Raw genomic sequence first — 24,254 nt, forward strand, 5'->3', positions numbered from 1 at the left:
CAGGACTCACAGTGCACCTCACCTGGCAGGAGCTGTACCTGAAGTTGGAGGCCTCCCAGTTGGCAGTGACTGGGCTCCAGAAGCAACTATCTGAGTGTCGACAGGAGCTGCAGGCCTCCCAGAGGCTACTACAGGACCGGACACAAGAGCAGGAGGACCTCCTGGGCCAGCTGGAGGCCCAGAAGCAGGAGACATGGCACTGCCAGGCATCCACCAAGCTCTTGGGAAGGTGACAGAGGCAGCAGAGTCTGGGAAGGAGAGAGAAGGGGCAGGGCTGGGCCTGGGCTGGATCCCGTGTCCCCTTGCCTCCTCCCTGTGCTCTGCCTGCCCTGGACTCCCCTTCCGGAAGCCGAGATGCCTTTCGTGAGCCCAACGCACAGTCAAGCTCATTACTTCGTTGTACCAACTGCCAGCTCTCCCATCTGCCTGGCTCCAAGACTCCCTCTGGGTGATCCCTTTCCTACCTCTCCCAGGGTCTTACCCATCCTCAACAACCGTCGCTAGAACTTCAGATCCAACTCCCTCCCGTACATCCTGGGGGTTCTGTGGTCCCTGTGCAGCACCTCAGGATACTTCTGCTCCCGTCTTCCCACCTCCAGAGCTACTGGGAATGAGGGTGTGTGGAGAATCCTTCAGGGGAGCTAGGTGTGGGCCATGGGCCAGGAAGGCTTCCTGCAGAAGGCAGCCCAGCCACAAGGAGAAGAGACATCCTCTCTCCCCAGCTTGCCCTCGCTCCTAGGAGGGGTGCACACCATGCACCCCTCATAGTGGCTCCTCTGAGCAACCTGTGAGTATGCTCAGTGCTGGGGCAGGAGGAATGAGTGTAATTCAGTCCCTGTGCTGCCCTGGAGAGGCACAGGGGCAGGTGGACACGGTGCTGCAAGCAGGTTGGTTCAGCCTTGCACAGAGGCCCAGGCACAGCTGTGGAGGCTCCTGGAGGAAAGAAAACCTGGAGGGCAAAGGAGCCTTCCCTGAGGGAGCACGGAATGGACAGGGGAGTGTGGAATCATACCGTGTGCAGGCTCCACAGGGAGTCCCACACGAGCCAGGCAGGCAGGGCCATGTCACAGAGGGAGGGATGCCCACCATGCCCAGAAGCAGAGTGCAGAGGGAGCCATGGGGGACTGATAAGGAATGGTGGGCAGGCCTGAGTGCACTCACGAAACGTTTGGGAAATGGGGTCTCAGATCTGGGACACTGAGGACAGGGTGAGAGGGGGAGCAGCTGAGATTCAGAGTCCTTTGATGAGTAAAATGGCTCAGATGGCTTTGTACAGGGTTTGTGGACTTCAGGGGTTCTAGACCAGATCTGAGCTTGGGTGGACATTGGCTGGGGAGGTGTCTCTTCCTCCAGCAGAGGTCTTCAAGGACTGGCTGAGTATGGCCCAGGTGTCAGAGAGCTAATCACATGGGGTGCACAGTGAGCAAGGCCCTGAGCTCACATGTGATCTGAGAGAGCAGGTCAAACCCGACAATGGCCACCTCATCTCGGCCAGCCAGCTGGAGCCAGAAGCTGTTGCTCACCACCTCAGCTCTTCCCCAACCCTTCCTTTGCCTCCCTGAGCTCCCTCTCCCTCTACCCTGCCCCTGTGGACCATTCTCCTGGGCACACAGTCCACCTTGATTGTGCCTGAGCAGCACCTGTGCCCCCACCCTTCACATGTCTTGGGGCTCCAACCTCTGTCCCTGCATCCAGGGAGAAGGTGGCCCTGGGGACAGCAGCAGAGGAGCTAAGAGCAAAGGCAGACATCTGGGATGCAGAGAAGCAAAGGCTGGAGGCAGCGAATGCCGAGCTGTGGAGAAGTCTCCTGCTGCGGGAGGAGCAGAAAGTGGAGCTGGTGCAGCAGGGTGCGAGGAGTCAGCGTGAGCTGGAGGCCAGGTGGGCTTCAGAGGGGTCACTCAGGCTGGGAGACCTGCTCTGCCCCCACAGGTGGGGTCCAAAGAGCCAGAGGGGGTAAAGTGATGTCCAGCTCCTCCCAGGCCAGACCTCATCCCCACCCCGACTCCTATGCCTGCATCATCCCAGTGCCTGGCCTCTGTGCACATGGACCACACTGTGGGCTCAGCAGAGGAGCTAGCTGCTCTCCCCATCATATATGCATACTGCACACAGGCATGTGGTCTGACCCCCCTCGAAGAGCTCCATGCTCCATTTGGGATTTCTGGGCGTGGAGGGGTTTGCTGGTGGCTTCCCTCCCCACAGGTCTTATGGGACAGCCCCAGCACAACCTGAGGGGCCCTCACGCCCTCTGCCTTCTGGCCTCGGCCTCAGCCAGGGGCGCCTGGAGCAGCTGGAGGAGAAGGTGTCTGGGCTGAGGAAGCAGCTGGTGAAGGCCCGGGAGGCACTGAACACCGCACAGCTGCAGAGGGACGTGGTGGAGAGTGAGAGAGAGAGCTTATGTGGTGCCCTGGCCCGGGTACGCCCTGTGCCCCTCTGTGCCCAGTCCACCAGAGCCTTGCCTCCCACACCCTTGCTCCTTGCCTGCCTGGGTTCCCAGAATCACAGTCCAGTGGGTACTGGTTTCACCCCTGACCACTTGCTGTCCTCAACAAATGGATCTTAGGGTCCCTCCCTGGGCCCCTGGTCACTGCCTGTGACTGAAGTCTTGGTTCTGGTAGGGGGATCCAAAAGCCTCTTCCTGGAGCCCCCAAGTGACTGCTGTCCCCCCTCCAGGCTGAGTCCAGCAACTCTGATCTGGAGCTGTTGGTAACACGACTAAAGTCAGAGGGGCAGGAGCAGCGGGACACCCTGGCCACAATGGCTGCCCTGATGGAAGGGCTGGCCCAGGACAAAGGCACCTTGAATCACCTGGTGCTCCAGGTGAAGCAAGGACCTGGGGAGGGGGAAACGCACTTTGTCTAGAGCCTCAGTTTCCCCAGGGTGGCTATGAGATTCCTTCCCACCCTTCCTGTCATGCATCACCTTGGATCTTTTCCTCTGTAGGACTGAGGCCACCCTCCCTGAGAGCAGGTGTTGGGAGAATCTGACCAACAGTCCTAGCCAGGACTGAAGGAGGGGAGGCAGTGGCCCTGTCTTAGGCCCGGGAGGGGGCCTGGCTCAGGGGGCCTAGGATGTGTAGGACATGGGTTGAACACAACCCCTTCCCTCCCGCCTGGCAGCTGGAGCAGGAACGGGACCGACTGCGGGAGCAACAGAAGGTGGTAGAACAAGAGCGGGCAGGTGCCAGGGAGCAGCTGGCACAGGCAGAGCAGCAGCTGGAGCGCATGGGGGCCAAGCAGAGGAGCCTGAAGGAGGCCTGTGGACACCTAGAGCAGCGGCAGGAGCGGCTGGAGGGGCAGGCGGCTCTGCTCAGGCGTGAGAAGGCTCAGCTTCAGCAGCAGGTGGGCCAGGTGAGACAGGGCTTGTGGGCAGACGACACAGCCAGACCCATTGCTAGCTGTGCCTTTGAAGCCAGCAGCATCAGGATGGAGGCAACAGGACAGGCCCTTCTAACTACAGTGAAATTTGTAGTGCAAATTTGGCCGTGCAAATCCGATTCCCTGTGGATGCAGGGTGGGAGGAGAAGGCAAAAGATCAAGGTCCTGCCCTCATGCAGGATCCCAGGCCTCAGCTCCCTGGCTTGGGTCTGCACAGCCGTTCACACATGCATTTGTGCCTTTGTCCCTCTTGTTGAGGAGCAGCCACTCTGTGCAGAATGAATCTGAAATGGTTTTGGTCTTTTGGAAACCCTGTCCCTGCTAGGTCCCGCTTGGCCTGTCCCATTTGGGACAGCACAAACCTCTTTCCGTTTTCAGTCTTCTGGTCATCCCTCTCCTTTTTTGTTGAAGTAGCATTGGTGTGCAGTAAGTCGGTGTGCAGGCTGGTGTGCCTGATAACTGCAGGCACCTGCAGACCATCACAGTCAAGGCAGAGAACACTTCGCCAGCCCAGCAGGTTCTTCATACCCCTTCCCTCATCACTGCCCAAATGCCCTATTCTCGGCGCCTCTGTTCCCACGTGTGGCACCTGCACGGGCAGTGTGGACTTATTTGTGCCAGCTACTTTCTCTCAAGAGTCTTTGAGAGTCATCTGTGATTAAGTGTATGCCCACTTGTATTTTAGGGCACAGCTATATCCCATAGTGAGAATAAACCAGTTGATTCCTCATTCACCTGTTGCTGGACACCTGGGTTGTTTCTGGCTTGGGGCTATAATAGACAAAACAGGTAAGAAACTTCATTCTTCTTGAGCAAGTACGTAGGAGTGAAGTTATGGAGTCACTGTGTAGGAGTGTGGTAAGTTTGTAAGTGCCAGGCGTTTTCCTAAAGTGGTCGTATTACTTCACTCAGCAGCCAGCAGTGTCAGAGAGTTCCAGTTGCTTCTTGGCTTTGTCACACTTGATATGGTCTGTTTTTACTTTTTAGCTACTCTGTGTGTGAAGTTCTACATTACTGAGGGCTTAACTTGGATTTCTGAGACAATTGGTGACGTTGAGCATGTTTTCGTGTGCTTACTGCATATTTATGTCTGTTCAAGTCTTTTGCCTGTTTTTTCGGTTGGGATTTTTGTGTTTTGGTTGCAGTGTATAGGAGTTTCTCATATACCGTGGACACAAGAGCTTTGTCAGACAGATGTACTGTGAATACTTTCCCCGAGTTTGTTTCTTATCTTTATCTTTTCTTAAATATGTATATGGCAGTACTGGAGTTTGCTAGGCAGGTGCTCGATCCCCAGCTCTTTTTCGCTTTAGTTGTTTTCCAGTTAAGGTCTTCCATTTTTGCCTGAGTCATCCTGCACCTCAAACCTCCTACCTGTGGCCCCTACATAGCTAGGATTACAGGTGCATGCCACAGTGCCCAGCTTTTTGGTTGAGATGTGGTCTAGCTAACTTTTTGCATGGGCTAACCTTGAATTATGATCTTCCAGGTCTCTGTCTTACAAGTAGCTGGGGATTGTAGACGTGGCCTCTTACTGGTATTTTTGATGGACATAAAAATTTAACATTGGAAAAATTCTTTTTTAATTCTATGATTAATAGTTCCTAGTTCCTTTTGCCCAGCCCAAGAACAAGAAGAACATAGGAGGCTTCCTATGTTTGTGTCTGGCTCTTGACTTAAGTCTTTAATCCATTTTACGTTCATTTCTGTGGTTCTCTAAGTGTGTTTTCCAAACCAGCAGCAAATTCTTGTGCCCCACCCAAGCTTACTGAATCAGAAACTGTGGGGAGGACCTAGAAAGCTGAATTTTAATTAAGCCTCCAGGCAATTCTGACGTCCATTGAAGCATGAGGACCACAGGTACACGGGATGAGGTGGGCACTAAGGTCAATTGTGTCATGAGAACGTTGCAGCACCATTTTTAAGAAACCCTCCCTTCGTCCTTGAGTTGCCTCACAGCATGTTGAAAATAAATTGGTCACATACGTGGGACTTGTTGATCTGTGCAAACGTGTCCATTCTTTCACCAAAACCACACTGTCTTACAGCCTTTTAGACACTGCGTCGTGTGTGCACTCCTACCTTGTTCTTGAGAGCGGGTTTGCAGGTTCTAGTGGGGCGCACAGCTGCACACCCATGACACAAGAAATATCTTCCTCTATTGGGGAAGGTCATGCTCTTCACCAGACTGCTCAGCTTCAGGAAGGACACACATGGAGCAGTAGAGGGGACACCTGCCTAGCCATCCAGGTCACCACCTCAACCCTGGCGATCACTGGGGTCAGAGATGTTGCAGCCAACATCTATGGGTTTTTTCATCTAGGGTTTTTCACCTATATTCATGAGGTATATTGGTCCCTTTTCTTGTAATGTCTGTCAGAATCAGAATCTGACAAATTACACACATGATGGTTGACTAAAATCAATTTTACTTCTTCCTCATCTCAATACCTTTTATTTCTGTTTTTGCTTCCTTGATTTGTTTTGTGAGACAGAGTTGCATTGTGAAGCCCAAGCTGGTGTAGAATTTACTATGTAGCCCAGGTTGGCCTTGAACCTCTGATCATCCTGTGTCTATTCCTCCCAAGTGCTTGGATTACAGGCAAGGACTGCTCTACCCAGGTCCCTTCTATTTCTTTTTATTCTGCCATTGCACTAAGACATAAAGCTGGATAGAAGTGGATTACTTCCACTACCCCCAGGCATGGGGAAGGAATTCAGTATTTCACTATGAACTCTGATACTACCTGTGTGACTTTCACAAATGCCCCCCTTTGACTCCTAGTATGCTGAGATTTTTTTAAAAATCAATAGTAGGTACTGAAATCTGCCAAATACTTTTCCTGTTTCTGTTAAGATGATACCATTTTTCTCCTTATTTTGTAAATTGTATTGTCTATTTCACATATTCTTAGATTCATTTTATATTTTGTTAAGGATTTTTGCATCAGTTTTTACAAGGAGTATTTGTCCATAATTTTCCTTTTTAGAATGTCTTTGTCAGAATTAGACCCCGATAAGTTATACATATGATAGACCTTTTCCTTGCCCTGTATGCCTATCACACTCTTTTTTGTAGTTCCCATTCTTCTTCCTCTTCATAATTCAGTCTAAATATTATTTGATCTATCATCCAGATTATTAGTGCTCTCTTCTAATCCGCCATTGAATCTATCTACTAATTTATTAATTTTGGTTATTGTATTTTTAAATTGTATTATTTGTACTTAGCATCCAGTTCTATTGATAAATTCTACATCTCACCATATATATTCTTGAACATATTAATCAGCTACTTTACACTCTGTATCTGATAATTCCAGTATCCTGGCAGCCACAGAGGGTGAGGGAGTATCTGTGTCCATTTTCTATTCTTTTCTGTGGCATTTTGTCATGTGGTCCTGTCTCCTAGTATGCCTGGTCATGTTGATTAATTGCCAAATATGAGACATGAAAGTTCTAGGAATAATTTAAGAATATTGATGATGCTTTTCTTCCAGAGTGGATTTACTTTGATTACAACAGGCATTGAAGATAGGCAATGAACAATTTGATCAGTGACTGAGGTGATTCATACCTGACCTCAGTCTCTATGTGGGGTGACCCATTTCTGGCTGACCACTACCACTAGAGTCAAGCTCTTCTGTGAAAAACATCTGAAACTTGGGATGTAATTATTGACTGGGAGTTCTTTGCATCTCATTTTCTCAGTCCAGGCTATAGATCAGCAAATGCTTTGAGGAAAGAAAAGATGCCAACTGTGGGCTCTCCAAGATGTCAGCTCCTTCAGTTCCAGCTGCCTCTGCAGCTCCTGAGGCTTCATGTGGAGTCCGGGGATAGACTCTTGTGATGTTCTTGGTGGAAGCATGGGTTTGCAACACTACTCCTGTTACCCTCTACTGCTACATGACTGGTGTCCTGCCCCCTGAACACTTACAGTTCAGCAAAGGTTGCAATTGAGGTTGGCAGTTGGCTCCTATCTGGAAGTGCCCAGTTCAATAGCATTTGTGCCATGTTTCCAGAGAGGACATCCCCTCTTTTGTAAAATGCGGGTGTGAGCTTCTGAGACTTGATACGTCTTATGCCACCCACCTTCTCCACTTTCACCTCTGTGTCATTCTGCTCAAAGTCTTCTGAAGCGCTTCTTTTCTCTACAGAGTCCCCACACCACTTGCCCACTCACTCTCTTTCTCTGCCACACTGTCCCCCCTACATACACAGGTCACCCGCAAGAAACAGGCCCTAGAGGAGCAGCTGACACAGAGCCTGCAGGACCAGGAGGCCCAGATGGACACTCTTCAGAAGGCTCTGCAGGAGAAGGACACCTTATCTGAGGAGAGGGCCCGTCTGTTAGCCAAGCAGGAAGCCCTGGAGAGACAGGGCAAGTTTATGGCTGAAGAGGCAGCTGATCTCAGGTGCTTATGAGCCTACCAGTCAGGATCTCATCCTCAGATGGTGTGGTGGACACCAGGGATAGTGGTTGGGGGGGAACAGAGAAATAGGGCAGGGCAAGTGTGTCTGTTGTCTGGGCATGACTGAGTGAGGGGAAACATGGTGACTTTGGGGTGGTGGAGCATCTAGATGAGGTACGTCAGAGAGAGACCTGGGCTCACCTTCCTGAAGATGTGGGACGTCCCAGGCCATAGGCAAAGACATCTGAGCGGCATAGGCCATGCCCCCTAGAGAACAGGCAGGCTTTTATAAGGAGGAGAGTTCTAGGCAGATTCAAAGGGAGAGTTTTCTATATGCCTAACTGGAAGGGAGCACTCACTCACATGGAGGGGGAAACACGTAGGTGCTCATGGAAGGGACTAGAATGGGAGACTAGGTACTATAGCAGAGAGTAAGGTTTCTGAGATTCTGACCTGAGCCCTGCAAACACCAGGGAACCCCAGAGCTCTGCCCTGGCGGAAGGGCAGCCATGTGTGGGGACATATGGGAGCTGAAGCGGGGCCTGCCAGGGGCTGATGGAGGGCCCATGGCCCGTGCTCCCGCCCTCCCCAGCCCACCAACTTGGGACCATGCCTTTGCTATTTGTATGTTCGTGAGCACTGTGTTTGGGAGCCTGTGGTGTGGCCTTCTTTGTTGATTTCCTGCCATATATGCACCCAGCCCAAGGCAGAGCATCAGTCACTGGTGGTCATGGGCTGGCTGACCACTGATGAGCTAATTGTCAGAAATTCAGGCTTTTTAGCTCCCTCCTGGAAACAGGCACTGTTGAGTTGCTGTGCATTGTTACTTTTTTTTTTTTTTTTTTTTTTGAGTGATTGCTTCTGTGCACACAAATACACTGCGGCAGCCTTTCACACAGCAGAGTCATGCACATGTGAAGTTCTAACTTGGCAGGTTGTTTTGGGGTAAATCCTTCCATGGTAAAAGAATGGAGAACAATTTTCTCATCCTTGCTCTCGAGACTCAATGTACCATAATTTCCAAGACATTCTCCCATTTTTTTGACATTTCGGTCAAGTCTAATTTAATGCTCTATGGAAAGCTATAGTGGGCATCCCTGGATATACATTGTCAGCACTTGTGTGTTTCTGTACAACTCATACCTAGAAGTGGAACTGCCGGGTCCAGTTATGTGCACTTAGACTCCCTCTTCTCCCCCCAACAGTCCTTGCCACCACTGGACATTTCACTGTTTTAAACTTTTGCTAACCTGGTGTATAATTAACACTGCACAGCTGTGATTTAAGTCTCCCCAGGCCCTTCTGAGATCAAGAACCTTTCTGTGTTTTTAGCTATTCATGTTTTCTTTGTTAGTAACAGTCATTTTCTCATTTTTTCTGTAGGATCAGCTGACTTTCTGTCATTTATTGGTAGGAGCTCTTTGTATATGATGGATGTTCACCCTTTGTTTATATATTTAATGCAAATTTTCTTCCAATTCTTGTCTTCTAAGTCAAATCAGAAGACAACTTAGAAGTTGTCTTAAGTTGTCTTCTAAATATGCAGAATCTTTTCTGCAGAAACACTTTCCATCTCTCTGTTTAAGTGCATTCAAATCCGTGGCCTCTTTATTTTTTCTGGCTTGCTTGAGAATATTATAAAGTATTTCTGAGTTATTTTGATATGACTTTATTTGATTTTGTTTCTGGATTTGGCTTTTTATTCCACCTGAAACATATTTTTGTGAAGGGTCAAATTCACTCATAGAGATTTGAAATGAACAGGACATCCATTGATTTACTGGTCTCCTGATCTGGCCTGGGCTCTACTCTGCACACCTTCTGTCTGTCATTCCTCTCCAGGGCTGAGAGGGACTCTCTGGAGAGCAACCTCTTTGAGGCCCAACAGCTGGTGACACAACTGCAGACCCAGAAGGAGCACCTGGAGAGAGAGGCCAAGAGCGCCCGGCTCACTCGGCAGGCTTTGCAAGGTACTCTGGTAGGCTCTCCTGGGCCCCTCTCCCCCACCACTAAGTAACTGTAGGGGGAACTCAGTCCCCAAATGTGCTGCTCTAACTCCCTGAAACCCAGAGGAGCACAAACATGGGCCTGGAGCTCATGTGCTTGGAGTAGCTGTGCCACCCTTGTCCTGCCCAGCCAGAGATTCAGAACTGAGGCACAACCACAGAGTCAGCACAGCAGCCTCCTACCCCATTCCCTGTGCCAGTTCCCCTTCTGGACCCACCCTGCCTTGTGTTGACCATAGGCAACCATAACTCCGGGGACCTCAGGGTAGCATGGTGACACACCTGTCACTTCACAGTGGAAATGGAGCAGCTAAAGAGTGACTGGGAGGTCCGGGAGACAGAGCTGCAGTGGGACATGGGGAGGCTGCAGCAGCAGGTGGCCCAGCAGGAACGGGATGCACAGCTGGCCCTGCAGAGCCAGGAGTTGGCCCACCGAGAAGACTTGGCCCAGCTCCAGAGAGAGAAGGTCCGTCCTGCAGGGTCCCATCTGGCCACTACATGGGAGTCTGACATGTCCTCTCTAGGAGGAGGAGGTGGTGGGGTGGGAGTTTAAGTGGACTGCACCAGTCCTTCCTTGGGAAGCCCTTGCAGTGGGGAGGGGGAGCAGGTGTGCAGAGTGGGCTCTCCCTCACAGATGAGGCTGGGCCTAGGAATCAGCTGCCCTGGCTGCAGGTTAAGTGCTGCAGACTGAACATAGCCTCATGCCTATCTGATCTGTCCCACTGGTCATAGGCCGCTGGAGGCCTTTTTTGATGTGTCAAACCATCTACTCATCCACACATCCATCCATCCATCCATCAATCCATCTAACCTACCTATCCATACATACATACAAACATACACACATTCATACACCCACACACCCATCCATCCATGCTCCATCCATTCATCAATCTATCTATCCACCCATTCATCCATCTATCCACACACAAAGACAGTCAGACATCTATCCACCCATCCATCAATCCATCTGCCCACCCAACCATCCATCCATACAAACATCCATCCATCCATGCAAACATCCATCCATGCATCCATCCATCCATCCATGCATCCATCCATCCATCTATACAAACCGTCCATCCATCCAGGCATCCACACACACATACATACACACATACACCCACACACCCATCCATCCATGTCCATCAAGAGCACATAGCAGAAATACAGGAGAAGTTTAGGACCTGTTAGATTAATGGTGGAGGGGATGGTGGATGCTGGGACCTGGAGAGGCCTTTCCCAGTTTCTCCTTGGGGAACTCTATGAAGAAGACAAAGGGAGAGAGGCAGGAATGACAGTCCAACCTTGGTGTCCTGTGGGCCAGGTCTCACTCAGGACCACAGGTGCTTACTGGTCTCCCATTCCCTGACCTCACAGCCTGTACTTGGCCTTGGCTGGGAGCCTCTCAGTCTACCCCTGGCAGAAGAGAAGGAGGTGACCACACACCATCTGGAACAGGAGAGGAAGCTGGTGGCAAAAAGTGCAGCTGAGAGGGAAGCACTGGAGGAGGAGATTCAGAGCCTGAAGCAGGAGCGGGATGAGAGCCTCCTCCAACTGGAGCACGAGATGCAGCGGGTAATGGAGGTAGGGGAGGTGGGGGGGGGTCTCACACCCACCTCACTGTCTTCTTGGGCCCAGCACAAGAGTCACGTGGGGGTTGCCTCTCGGGCAGGTGCAGCCATTCCTGATTACTGCTAATGCAGCATTAGTCTTCCACAGCAGTCTTGATGGACAAACGTCCACCTACCCACCCACCCATCAATCTCTACATCCATCTGTTCACACACCCGTCTATCCACCCACTCATCCATACATCCCCCTGCTTACTTATCTACCACACTACTCATCCATCCAACCTTCCATCCATCCTTCCATCCATCCACCCCCATACCCATCCATTCACCAATCCACACACTCATCCACATATCTGCCTACCTATTCATCAACTCATCTATGCTTCTATCCATCAATTTGACTGACCCTCCATTCATGTGTCCGTCATCCTTCTACTTACTTGAATATCCATCCTTCTTTCTACCTATCCAGTTATCCACCCACATCCATGGCCACCCAGCCACACACCTGCTATCTGTTCACTAATTCATCCTGTCATCCATTTATCCACCCCCACAACCATCCATCCATCCATTCACTGAAATACCCTCCCATCTGTCCACACACTCAGCAGTCTATCCACATGTCTGACAACCTATCTACTCACTTGATGAGCCAATCATCCAGTCATCCCTCAGAATCTCCAACCTCTTCACAACCCAGACACACAGTGATCAGCCACGCTAATCCCACAGGCTAAGCCTCAGACACTGGGCCTAAAAAGCCACCAACTAAATCCAGGTTTCTGCAGTGCATTGGGCCACCCTGTAGGGCTCACTGTTGAGTGAGTACACACATTCATATGTGCCATCGCACAGTATAACAAGGACTATAAAATGTGGGCACAAATTACTAATTACAGGGGAGGAATTGTGGTGGCTGGAAGAGCCAGTGTTTGCTGTCAGAGTCCACATTCTCACAACACTCAAGGTATGAGTCCCATTTTACTGGTAGAAATCTGAGATCTGTCCATGTCGATCTCTTGCCTGGGGCTGCACAGCACACTTGCTGGGCACTGAGGTCTGCACTTAACTGTCTACTTCTCTGCGTCTGGAGATGGAGGAGGTGAAGGCCTTAAAAGAGGAACTGGAGGCTGGGGGAGCACAAAAGGAGGCCTGTGATGTATGTCGTCTGTGGCGCCTGGCTGTGGTGAGCAGGGCAGCACAGAGTGCAGAGAGTCACGGTGGGTTTCACATACCAGGCTCATGCTCGAGGGAACAATGGCTGTTGTTGAGAAGGGTGATGTGAAGAGGGTTGGGGAAGTGATCCTGGGCCCAGGGAGGACAGGGAGCAGCTGAGGCCTGAACCAGAACCAGTGAAGGAGATGGGTGGGTCAGTGACCTAGCTCCCTCCGATGTGTGAGAAAAAAGGCTCAGGGAAGCAATGCATCTTGGGAAGTGGTTGTTGAGTCAAGGCCCCTCACAGCCCCTCCCTCACATCTGAGACCACTGACTGGACCATACTGCCTGTTCTCACATTTCTATGATCACAGCTTCCCAGCATCACACTCGGCACGAGGAGAGGGGAACTCAGTCAGAGGAGATGGACAGGTGCCATGTGCCAGTGGCCTTTGCTGGACCCACGGTGTGACCTGTGTACCCCAGGGTTGTGACACAGAAGGCCAGGCCTATGGGCAGCTGTCACCATCACAGCAAGTGGACATTCCCTGGACCTTTGCTGACCCTGCTACTGGCCTTCATGTCAGGCAGCCTGGGTGAAAGAGCAGAGCCAAGAAAGGAAAGCATCCAATGGGCAGATTCTACACACTTCCCTGAGGAAGCCATGACCACTTACGTCACAGACAGTCTTCAGTAGTCCTTAGCAAAGAAGAGAGATTCTGTGTGGACCAAGAGTCAAGGAGCAGGACAGTAGGCCTGGAGGGACCATTTCACCTCAATTCTGTGTTCTCTGTGGCCTACTGGGTCTGAACCGTGACTGGCTCACCTATGCTTGCAGAGCAAAGCCCTCACCAGTGAATGCCAAACTTCTGACTTCAATGAAGCTTTGCCTAAAATTTTGGCAAATATTTTCTTGCTGTGCCCACTAGCGAAGGTCTAGAGGGAGAGACAAGTCCTAGAAGCCCTTACAGCCGGGGTAGATGGACTCGTGAGGAGCTGAAGTGTGGTCGGCAGAAGCGATGCATCTCGGGCCCAGGGAGGGGGTGCTGAGGAGGGAGCACTGGTTTTTTTTCAATTGTTCAAAACATTTAGCACAGTGCTCCCACCCCTGTCTGTCACTTCCTCAGGGAACTACTGTCACTTTTTTTCTTGCATTCTTCTGCAGTGCATTCTGACCTTAGCTGCCTGGAGTTAGTGCAGACTCAAGCAGTGAGAGGGGCACAGTCCCCCAGCACAACTGCCCTCACTCCAGACACCAGCCAAAAGCTCAGAAATCTTCAGGCCACCCACGTCTCTGACCAAAACAACTACAAATGTGGGGTTCCCAGGACCCCACGGGCTCTTTAATTCACTAAAATGACTCACAGAACTCAAGAAAGTGCCAGGCTTACGACCAGTTTTATTTCTTCTTTCTTTCCCTTCCTTCCTTTTTTTTTAAATGGCAGTACTGGGCTTTGAACTCAGGGCCTTGTGGTTGGTAGTAGGCACTCTACCACTTGAACCATAGCCCTAGTCCTTATTTGCTTTAGTTAATTTTCAGATAGAATCTCACACCTTATAGCTGAGGTCACACTGGCCTCCTGGACCCAGTCCTCCTACCTATGCCTCTGTGTAGCTGGGATGACAGGCATACAACACCACACCTCGCTTGTTTGTTGAGATGGAGTCTAGTTAACTTTTTGCCTGGGCTGGTCTTGAAACATGATCCTCCAGATCTCTGGAGGACCCTGCCCCAAAGCTGGGATTACAGTTATGGATCACCACATACAGCTGCAGGTACATTTCCAAGGCTACAAATCAGGACCAGCCAGAAGAGCAATGTGGGATGAAGTCTGGGCAAATCTGTACCTCAGCCTCCTCGTGGAATGGGCACGTCACTCTGCCAATCCATCCCTGTGTTCAAAAAGGAGGTTCCCCAAGCTTCTGTGACCAGGGTTTGTATTGGGGTTTCACTTTGCAGCTTGATTAATGGAATGACTGGTCATGTGGCTGAAGCTGGTTTCCAGAACTCCCCCAGAGACCCCAGTCCTCCACTCACACAGTGGGTCTTTCCAGCGCGGACAGGCCCATCCTGAAACTGTATAACCTCATTAACATGAACTCAAGCGTGGTCTCAGGGCCCACCAATCACAGACACTCCTCACAGGGGAGGTTTTCAGGATTTAGAAGCTCCCTTGCAGGACCCAGGATGATGAGCAGACAAATACTTCATTAGGCAACACCCAGAATTACTTGCAGTGGGAAATATTCAGACTTAGGACAGGGTTATATCCAGATAAACCATCATAAGCTGAAGATCCCAAGTTGAAAATGCACTTGATATACCTGACCTGCAGAACACCCCAGTGCTGCAGCTGGATCACTACAATGTCACTTGTTCCCTCTGGTGGTCACAGGGCTGAATGGAAGCTGCACCCACTGCCACTGCTGCCCAGCATCCAAGAGAGCACTAGCCTGGGAAGAGACCCAAATGCAAAATTTGATGTTCGTTTCTACCAAATGTGTGCTGCTTACACACCCTTGTAAGAGGGGACCGTCTGTATAGTGCTCCCTTTTCTCACTTTTTTTTTTTAACACAAAAGTTGTGGGAAGCCCATACACTCTCCTGATTGTTGATTACTATCAATGTGCCCATGATTCTTTTTCACAGCTGCTTAGTGCTCTGGTGGGTCTAGGGCTCTTCATTTGTTGGCGGGTCTCCCACCACTGCACACCCGGATTGTGTCCGGTCTGTTGCTGTTACAAGCCATGTTATAAACAGCCCTGGATGAGATGCTGAGTGTGAATGGCCTGCACCTGTCCTGCATGGGCCTGGGCAGAGGGAGAAGAGCACTTGTGACTTTGATGGGCACTACCAAATCCTTCCACCTTCTACCGCCCTGCTGAGGACAGCATTCTGGCCTTGGAGCTGGGGTGAAGCTCAGCCTCCCTGGGTCAGACTGGTGTGTCTGACCCAGGCATTTTCAGGGCTTGTGGACTTTGGTGGCTCCTTCCTGTACACTGTAGGAAGTCTGGATCTACCCTGGAAAAGAGCAGGGTTTGGGACAGGCGTAGGATGGGGACAGCCAAATGGAAGCCCAGGGGTGAGGACATGGGATGGATGGAGTGTGCTCCAGGTGAAGGGCCCTGGACTCAGAACAGCCCCTAGCCTGTGGCAGGGTGTAGAAATGGGACTAGCACATCTAGCAGGCGCCTTAACACTCAACATCTGCTACCTCTTCATGGAGAGGGGGTGTACCACCTTCCCCGAGACCACAAGCTCTCTTACAATGCCCCCACCCCATGTCCAGGCACTGTCCCTGAAGGAAGCAGAGAGGATCCTACTGAGCGACAAGCTCTCTGGGACTGTGCGGGAGCTGGAGCAGGTGCGACAGGAGGCCCAGAGCCAGGAGGCACAAGCTGAGGTGAGCCCCGCCATCCAGAGCCCGGGCCAGGCCCCCATCCTGGCTGTGCACAGACCAGCAGGTGCTGCTGACCCCAGCACACCCCCTCCCTTCTGCCCATTCCTAGCAACACATCCTCCTCCCCATACCTTTCTGAGCCTCGGTTTCCCCCAGTGTATCCAGGTCTTCTGCTAGGAGGAAACACTGTCTTGATGGCACAGCAAAGGTGGAGTGAGCCAAGGCTGTGCCCTTGTCCTTTCCTGTGGTGGTTGTGGGCTCCAGGACTCCGCCTGGCCCAGTGTTCCCTGCCCTTGGAGATAGCTGGGGCCAGAGGGGAGGGCTAAGCCGTACACTGGCTAGCAACTGCCAGGGTGGGTGTGGACCCAGGCCTGTGCCCCCCTGATTGCCAGACCATATGGTACCAGCCTTGCCCGCCTATACTTGAGCTGGTGGTCATAAAGCCCAGCTGGAGACACACACAAATCCTCTGAGGACTCACCGCTAGAGGTCCCTTCCAGAGAAGGAGCTGGTGATATCTGGGGCAAATCCTTGTCTGCTAGAGAGCCTCTTTTGCTGCCCTGGTAGAAAGCGTGAGCAGCTAGGTGGGAGACAGATGTGCCAAGACAGCAGGGCTTCAGGGAGGCCACTTGGTCACTCTCACAGTGGGGCAGGGTTGATTCCAGGGTGCCGTGCAGCAGAAAAAAATGTTGCAATTCCTCCCCTCTGACACCACAACCCAGACCCCATCACTGAGCCGGGCAACTGAAGGGATAACCTTCAGTTAGACCCCCAGGAAGTCTTTCCAGAGAGTTTCTCAATTGCTCCCGACCCACCCCAGCCCCATTCCTGCACCGAGGCTTGGACAGCCCTTCCTAGGTGCAGGCCTGGGGGATCCTCTGGCCAGGGGGGCTGTGGCTGTGGCTGTGGTCCTCCTTCCCAGCTGCTTGCTCACCGAGCTCCACCCTGTGGGCAGGGAACCAGGAAGGCCTCCTGAGACCCTGGGAGCTGCCGCCTCTGGCTTGCAGAGGAGCCTCTGCGGGAGCCAGCGCTGGCTTCCGGAGCCATCTCTTGTGCTAGCCAAGTCTCCCCCTGAGCTGGGACCAGGTCTGCCAGCCAGCGGGGCTCCTTGGGGAGCTCATTAAGGGTTCTTTTGCCACCTCAGCTCAGAAAATGGAAATTAAAACCCGCTGAGAGGGGGGAAATGCAGCCAAGGAACACCAGCTGTGGGGTGACATGGAATTGAGCCATGGGTGTGCGAAGGGGTGTCCTGGCCTGAATCACCACTGCTGAGGACCCTGAGGTCCACCACCGGTCTCCACAGCCTCATTGAGCAGACAGTGCCAGAGCCATGCTGGGGCATAGAACCACAACCTGTCCATCCAAGATGACCTGTGTCAGTTGAGAGGGACAGCAGAGGCCAAGGGACAGAGGAGGCACCTCAGTGGCTCCTTTGCCCAAAGCAGGAGTTAGAGCTGACAGAAACCCCCACATAGCAATGCCCTTGGGCACAGCTTGCAGCATACAGGAGCCACAGCAGGTCTCCATGTGACACTCAAACCTCCCTTCTGCTGGCTCCAGAAGGGCCTGTCCTGCTTTGTCAGCTGTGCGGTAGTCCCCAGGCCCACAAGCACTGTAGCCTGAGCAGGGCAGCATCTATCTCGAAAGGCTGAGGACTCTGCGGCTAGAAACAAGACCACTTGTTTCTGGCCCTGCTGCTCCAGCCTGGGGACCCAGGGAGGAGGTCCTTTCAAGGAGGCTAGGCTGGACCTCAGCACAGCTTGTTCAGGGTGATGTCCTTGTCGGTGGATAAGCGGGTGCTTCAAGAACCACTGCCGTGGGCTATGCCCAAGGTCTCTCAGTTAGAGGGTCCTGGCTTCCTGCAGGTGCCCAGTGGTCAGTAGTCCCCTAGCAAGAAGAGTGGGCCGTGGCAACAGGAGAACAGACTTGAGCTGCTGAGTGCTGATCACCATTAGAGCTGTCAGGCCACAGTGGCAGCACCTTGGCAGGTGTGACTGATCACGCACATTCAAAGCTGCAGGGACAGGGATGTCCTCTAATCCACCTGCCTGATTGACAGGTCAGGAAACGAAGGTCCAGGAGGGCAGGGGTCAGCAGTTCCCAGCTCTCCCTTCCCCGACAATGGATTCTGGCCTCCTCATCCCATGCTGATGGGAGGATGCCTCCGGGGGGATGGGGGAAGCCGAGGTACCTCTTTCGGGAGGGGCAAGCCATACTGACCTCCTCCTGCAGGTCTCAGGGCTCTGGGATTTGGGGTGCTTCATGCCCAGCTAGGCCCATGTGACCTGCAAGGCTGGTGAGGGCAGAGGCTCAGCCTCAGCACCACTGCCTGGCTGGGGAGTCCCAAGTGCCATGTCATTGAAAAAAGAGCCTATTCACATGCCAGATTGCCGTTCCTGACCCCTCTTCACGTAGCCAAGTGGGCTGGACAGGAAAATTTTAGGCAGGAAAGGAACTGGCGCTTGGCCCCTCTGACAGCCCTGCTGCCCACCTACTATGGTCTGGCTGCTTGGGGATCCCAGAGGAAAAGCATAAAGTGGGAGCCCCTTTTACATGGGGAGCACCCCTAAGACCTCCACCCCATGTGCATTATTACCACGGCCTGGTGGTTAGCACGAGAACCCGGACTCAAGCCCAGTCCAGTTTCACCCTCAGCTAGTGCTGTGTTCAGCTGGGCTCCCTCATGCACTGTGGGTCACTGCTCCCCAGGTCACCATCAGCACCCTGACCAAGGAGTTGAGGACCCTGCAGGTCCAGTTCGAGGAGGCCATCTCTACCCACCAGAGAGAAACTGCAGCTTTGAGTGAGAGGCTCCGGGAGATGGCAGCTGAGCGGAGCAAAGTACAAAGAGAGGTGAGAGGGGTTGGGTCTCCAGAGAGGGGAGAGGTGGAGAGAGAGAGAAAGCGGGGTGCTGAGGAGTGAGGGGTGCTGGAGGGAGGGGAGAGTGGGGTGCTGAGAGTGGTGTACTGGAGGGAAGGGAGAGGCCTGGGGGATCAGGAAGACATCTCTCTCAGAACGGGTCAAATGATTCCTGGCTCCTTCCCTCAACTGAGGGAAAACTGGCTCATGTTTTAGTGAGAAGAAGTCATCGTTTTTAAGCCTAAAGTGATGAATTTGGCTTCAGGAGAGAGCAAACTTGACTGAGTGGAATCCTACAGGAGTAAGGGAAGCTGCCCGTAAGGTGCTGAGGGTGGTGGTGGTGGGATTCTGGTCATGGCTCCTCTGGCCCTGCCCCACTCCAGGAGGGCCCACAGTGTATCTGTGCTCTTGGTGGGATTGTCAGGAGCATGCCACCTTGAGAGGCCAATACATGGAAGGTTGGCCAGAGCCTCATGGCCCAGGATTCAGGGGCTTACACAACCTGTGCTCATTCCACACATAGCTAAGAAATCAGGAGGGAGTCAGATGCGGGGACCCTCTTTGTGTAGTCACTGCAGCTTCCTCCCAAGGCCTGTCTGAGAGGCTGCCGTGACCTGGGGTGTCAAGGGGAAGGCCAGGCCCTAAGCCAAAGGGTCCATCCCTCTAACAAGCCACAGGAAGACCCCCCCAGAGGGGCAGTGCTGAGCCAGGCTCTGACTACTCCTTTGAATTGAGTGCTGGGATGGAGTGAGACTGAGTTTGAGGGTGCCCAGAGTAGAAAGGGGCAAAAGTAGGGAGTTAGGGTTTTCAGAGGCAGTCATGGCCTGGCCAAGGCCCTGGTGTTGACACAGAGGCCCCAAGACCACATGATTAAGACAGGGAGGGGGACGATCTTGGGCAGAGGCAGAAGAAAGAAAGCTCAGCTACGCTGGGCTGGGGCCCAGCAGGCAGGCAGATGGAAAGGTGTTTCTGAGGAGCTTTGACAGGACTTGGGGACGCCTGTGAGAGCCGAGGGCAGGAGGGCATGTGGATTTGGGCTGCAGGAGGGGGGGGTCAGCCAGAGCCCAGGTGGGGCCTGTGGGGACAAGGAGGCCTCACGGCTCCCTGGGCTGTGTGCCAAGGCTGGCAGGCAGGGCAGCTGGCCTGGTGTTGTAGCACGCCAGGCCTGAGTGAGGAGAGGGGTTCGCCCTCCCCAAGCATGTCCCAAGGGGCCGGCCGAGAGCCCTGGAGAGGAAGAGAACTGATTTAACATGACGGGCTGTTTACATTGGCCCCAGAGAGAAAGGGCTTCTTCCAACAGATTTCAAAGTCAGCCGCTACACGGGGAAGCAAAGTGAGATTTCAAAACAGGACAGTAAGGGAGGAGCCAGCAGACTGGGGAGCCACGTTTGTTCTGGTAGGGTGAAGGATGAAGGCATAGGCCTCACAGCAAGGTCAGGTTTCCAGAGAGGCAGCCCCAGAAAGGCAGTGGGGTGACAAGATATTGAAAGGCAAGGGGGACTCAGGACAGAGGAACAATCACAGAGAGAACAGGCAGAAGAGCCTTTCAGGCGCCAGGCTGACCTAGAGTTGCCATGGAGACCACAACATTTCACAGCCTTTAAAATGCAGAGATTTTTAGGCTCTCAAGGTCTGCTTGGGGTTCAAACACGTGTGCGTGCACATTCACTTGCATGCCCATGTATGGACACCATGTACACATTTGTGCAGCTTGATGTCACACACATCACCCCATGCACACACAGTGCTCACATGTGTAAACACACATGAACCTCACAAGACATACACACACACGTGCACACGGAAGCAATCCATTTACACCTATGTGTGTAAATGAACATGTCACACTCAGGCATGCACACACACCCTCTACAGGCAGCGTACATGCATGCACACACCAAAACACATATGTGCACATGCTTGCACACACAGGCCAGGTCCCACTGCTGCCCTCCCTGCTCTCCCTCACCACCTCCTCCCTGCAGAGCTCTGGAGCTGCCTCCCTGCAGGAGATTTCAAAAGAGGCTGTTTACACAATTTCTAGTAAAGAAATAATTATTATAATCACATTAAGCGATTTGGCTGTAAAATTCCTGTAAAAGGGATAGTTGTTCTCATGAGGCTGGTGGGCGGGGGTGTGGGGCAGTGGGGGAAGGGGGGCTTCCTTGTGTTTGTTTTGCTTGTTTTCATCTCCTCTGCTCTGGGAAATGAGAACAGCTCCTTTTATGATGGATAGGCCCTTTCCCTGGTCCTTGACCTTCTGGGTGGATTTCTGCTGAGCTCGGCGGAAAAATGCTCAGCACAGTTGTGGCTCCCACATGTGGGGGGTGGGTGGGGAGCAGAGGGGAGGCCCGGGCCCTTCCCAAAAAACAGAACAACAATAACAGCAGGCGGACTCCGAGCCAGGCCGGCCGGGGGTCTGGACAATGTCCCATGAAACAGCCAGCAAAGAGGGGTTTGCTTTTGGCAAACCAGCGACACATGGATGTTGCTGAGTCCTTGTGGCTTCTCCTCTCTCACAAGCCCCTGCTGGCTTCCTCCACCTCCTCCCCAGGGACACTCCAGAGCCAGAATGGAGCCTACCCTAGACTTCTGTCAGGGTCATAGCTCAGGATTGGGGAGCCCTCAGCAAGTCCCAACCCCCTATCTTGGGGTGCTAAGAATGGGGTTGCCCCAGGCCTTAGGCCTTCCAGGCTGGTCTCAAATCCAGACCCTCCCACAGTGGACTCTGTGGAGCCCAGCCGCCTTGAGCTGCCTCCTGTCCCAGGCCTGGAAACCAAGACTTGGCTCCCAACCTGCCCCCATGCTTCAGCCAGAGGGCCGGACTCTTGTTTATATAATTGCAGCATGCAGACCCAGGCCAGGGCATATGGCCCTGGTTCCAGCATGATGGGTCACACTCTGGGCCCTGGACCAGCCTAGCAGGGGATGAGGATTCAGACCCGTGGCCTCTTGCCCTTCTTGGGTCAGCTCACAGAGGTACAAAACACCCAAAGGCCAGGGATGGGGGTAGTGGCCAGGTGCTCTTCCCCCACTCCCAAGTCTGAGAGGCCTTGCTCCTGTGGGTTGAGCCTCATGAAGGACTCCTACGATGGTGAGTGCCTCCTGCCCAGCAGCAGCTGGACAGCAAGGCCAGGGTAGCCCCAAGTCTATCAGCATATTTGCAGTGTGTGGGTGTTCAAGACCCCCTACACTGCCTTCCACACCAGTGGGGAAAGGGGAGGAAGGAGGCTGGACGGTGTGGGCACACCCACAACTGTGCAGTGGCCAGTGCCAAGTCCACTGGCCAGCCACTCACTCCAAAACAGGCAGTGGCCCCAGTGCCGTACCACTATGAGGGAGAAGAGTAGGCCAGCAGCAGCAGCAGCTGGATGTGGGTGGGTGCAGATATATGGATAAAGCCATGCTGACCACTGATCAGCATCCTAGAGTCCAAGCCCAGAAGGGGTCAGTGTCGAGTCTACCTGAGCTCTGGGACTGGCTCTCTGTCCCCAGCCACCCCATGACCTCTGTGGCAGTAGGGAAAGGTATTATCCCTGAGGTCTGCTTCCTCCTTCATGTGCTGGGGGACCCAGGGCTGTCAGACCAGTCAGAGTCACCTGCTCCTGTGGCTGTCCTTGGAGTAGTTGCCTGTATGCTCCAGGCCCCTGGCTGGCCACTAGAACTGCCCACTCCTACCCCAGGCGGAGGTGCTGCGGGCACAGCTGAACGTGGCCCAGGAAGGGTTGGCTGAGCTGCACCAGGAACTACAGGTCAGCGAGGAAAGCCAAGAAAGGCTGCACAGGGAGGCCCTGGAGGCCCACCGGATACTGGAGGATGAGGTTCGAGAGAAGAACGTACTGCATCACTCCAACACGGAGCTGCGGGCTGCCATCCTCAGGGCTGAGCAGGAGAAGGCCAGGTATGGTGGCTGCCCGGTGGAGCAGCTATGGGGAAACAGTAGCCCGATTGCTCAGCCAGGGCCATGGTATGGTCCTAGGGCAAAGCAGGTGGAATGTGGGGTATGGGTTGGCCTAGGAGCTGGGCCTGATTGATGGTAAAGAAGAGGTCTCCAAGTACCACCAGCCCATGCTGGCAGGCTGGGGACTCGGGCAGACCTGACCCTACCTTCAAAAAGTTCCAGTCCAGCAGGCCAGACAGCTACAAGTAGCCTACAGAAGACGGGGAAAGGCTGTGGAGTCAAGAGCATTGGGGTCCAGTGGGCTCCAGGAAGGCTCCTGTGGGAGGCACAGGGGCTGGGACTGAACATGGGGTCTCTGGGGGTGTGATGAAGGGCAGGAGGGTGAGGAGGGGTGGGCTAAAGAGGGGCTGAGAGGTGGGCAGTGGACACTGGACAGGGACCATGGTAGTGGGCTTAGACCTGGACGGATGTGCGCCAAAGGTAACAGGGAGCCCTACAGAAGCTAGGTCTTGGGACAGTGAGTAGAGTCCACGTGGCGGACAGCCTCTCACAGCGGGGGCGGGTCACCACGGGGAAATCTGGACCTCCGGCATCCAGCCAGCCTGTGGCGCCTGCTTAGTTTGAAGCGATCCAAGGAAGAGCAGGAGCAGAAGCTACTGGTGCTGGAGGAGGCCCGGGCGGTGGCTCGGAAGGAGGCCTGCACGCTGAGGGCCAGGTTGCAGGAGCTGGAACGGGCGCGGGGAGACGCCTGCCGGGAGCTCCAGGAGCGCCGCAGACAGGTAAGGGGACCCCATACCCAATTAAGTTGCACGCCTAGTCATCTTTCCCTGTTCCTACCTCACGGCCATACTGGGTGCAAGCTTCTGCTACTGTCCTTTTGGGGGTTGATGCTCGCCAGAGCCACTCTGCCAGTGAGGGCCAGAACTGACTCAGAACAGCTTCTACACCCCTCACTCTCTGTTCAGTGTCCTCGCCCAGAGAGGAGATGCCAAGTAGGTGTCTGCACAGGGGCTGAGGTTGGCCCCAGGGCCTGGTCCCATGAGGGCAAGCAAGACCTCTGCCCAGATCTGGACTTAATCTGAGGCTCCCTGAGTGTGCTGCCACAAGGGAAGACATGGGGAGCAGAGGCAGGGGCCAGGGAAGCAGCCCAGGGTGCTGCCCTATCAGTCGCACTCCCGTGATCCCAGGTGAGGACCCTGGAAGATGAGAACCAGAGGAAGTGCCAGGAGGTGAGCACACTGCAGGCCCGAGGCACACAGGAGACAGAGCGGTGGCAGCAGAGCCAGCAGGAGGCACTGAAGCTGCAGAGGCAGGTGGCTGAGGCTGAAGCTGCCCGTGAGGGCACCCAGAAGGAGGTAGGAGGTCTGCCTGTCCTCCTTGGAAGGGTCTCTGAGCTCTGGTTAGCTCAGGGGCAGCCAGGCTTGGCCAGGTCCACAGGAATGCCCTGGAAGGAGCACTAGAAGGGAGACAGGAGACAGCTGGGTGCCCACTTGCACAGCCCCTGTGCTAACCTGACCATGTGCAGCCAAGGGTAGAGAGAGTGATCTGAGGCAAAGTTTCCAG

At 53.5% G+C, this 24,254-nt stretch overlaps 1 protein-coding gene and 1 long non-coding RNA gene across 2 annotated transcripts in view; one reads left to right on the forward strand and one right to left on the reverse strand.

The window, feature by feature from the left end:
* Crocc2 (ciliary rootlet coiled-coil, rootletin family member 2) overlaps positions 1–24,254 on the forward strand; it is a 64,056-nt gene that overhangs the window by 22,077 nt on the left and 17,725 nt on the right. The window contains exons 11-24 of the mRNA XM_074072251.1: positions 30–229; positions 1,696–1,878; positions 2,272–2,416; positions 2,674–2,820; positions 3,120–3,350; positions 7,599–7,792; positions 9,632–9,759; positions 10,092–10,261; positions 11,176–11,373; positions 15,821–15,934; positions 18,641–18,784; positions 22,474–22,691; positions 23,311–23,470; positions 23,879–24,046. Of these exons, the coding sequence (XP_073928352.1) occupies positions 30–229; positions 1,696–1,878; positions 2,272–2,416; positions 2,674–2,820; positions 3,120–3,350; positions 7,599–7,792; positions 9,632–9,759; positions 10,092–10,261; positions 11,176–11,373; positions 15,821–15,934; positions 18,641–18,784; positions 22,474–22,691; positions 23,311–23,470; positions 23,879–24,046 (2,400 nt within the window). The remainder of the gene's footprint in view (positions 1–29; positions 230–1,695; positions 1,879–2,271; positions 2,417–2,673; positions 2,821–3,119; positions 3,351–7,598; positions 7,793–9,631; positions 9,760–10,091; positions 10,262–11,175; positions 11,374–15,820; positions 15,935–18,640; positions 18,785–22,473; positions 22,692–23,310; positions 23,471–23,878; positions 24,047–24,254) is intronic.
* The window catches only part of LOC141422702 (uncharacterized), a 53,968-nt gene that overhangs the window by 11,989 nt on the left and 17,725 nt on the right, over positions 1–24,254 (reverse strand). The gene's annotated exons all lie outside the window — the stretch shown is intronic.

Source organism: Castor canadensis, chromosome 4 (assembly GCF_047511655.1).
Source record: "Castor canadensis chromosome 4, mCasCan1.hap1v2, whole genome shotgun sequence".
Taxonomy (NCBI): domain Eukaryota; kingdom Metazoa; phylum Chordata; class Mammalia; order Rodentia; family Castoridae; genus Castor; species Castor canadensis.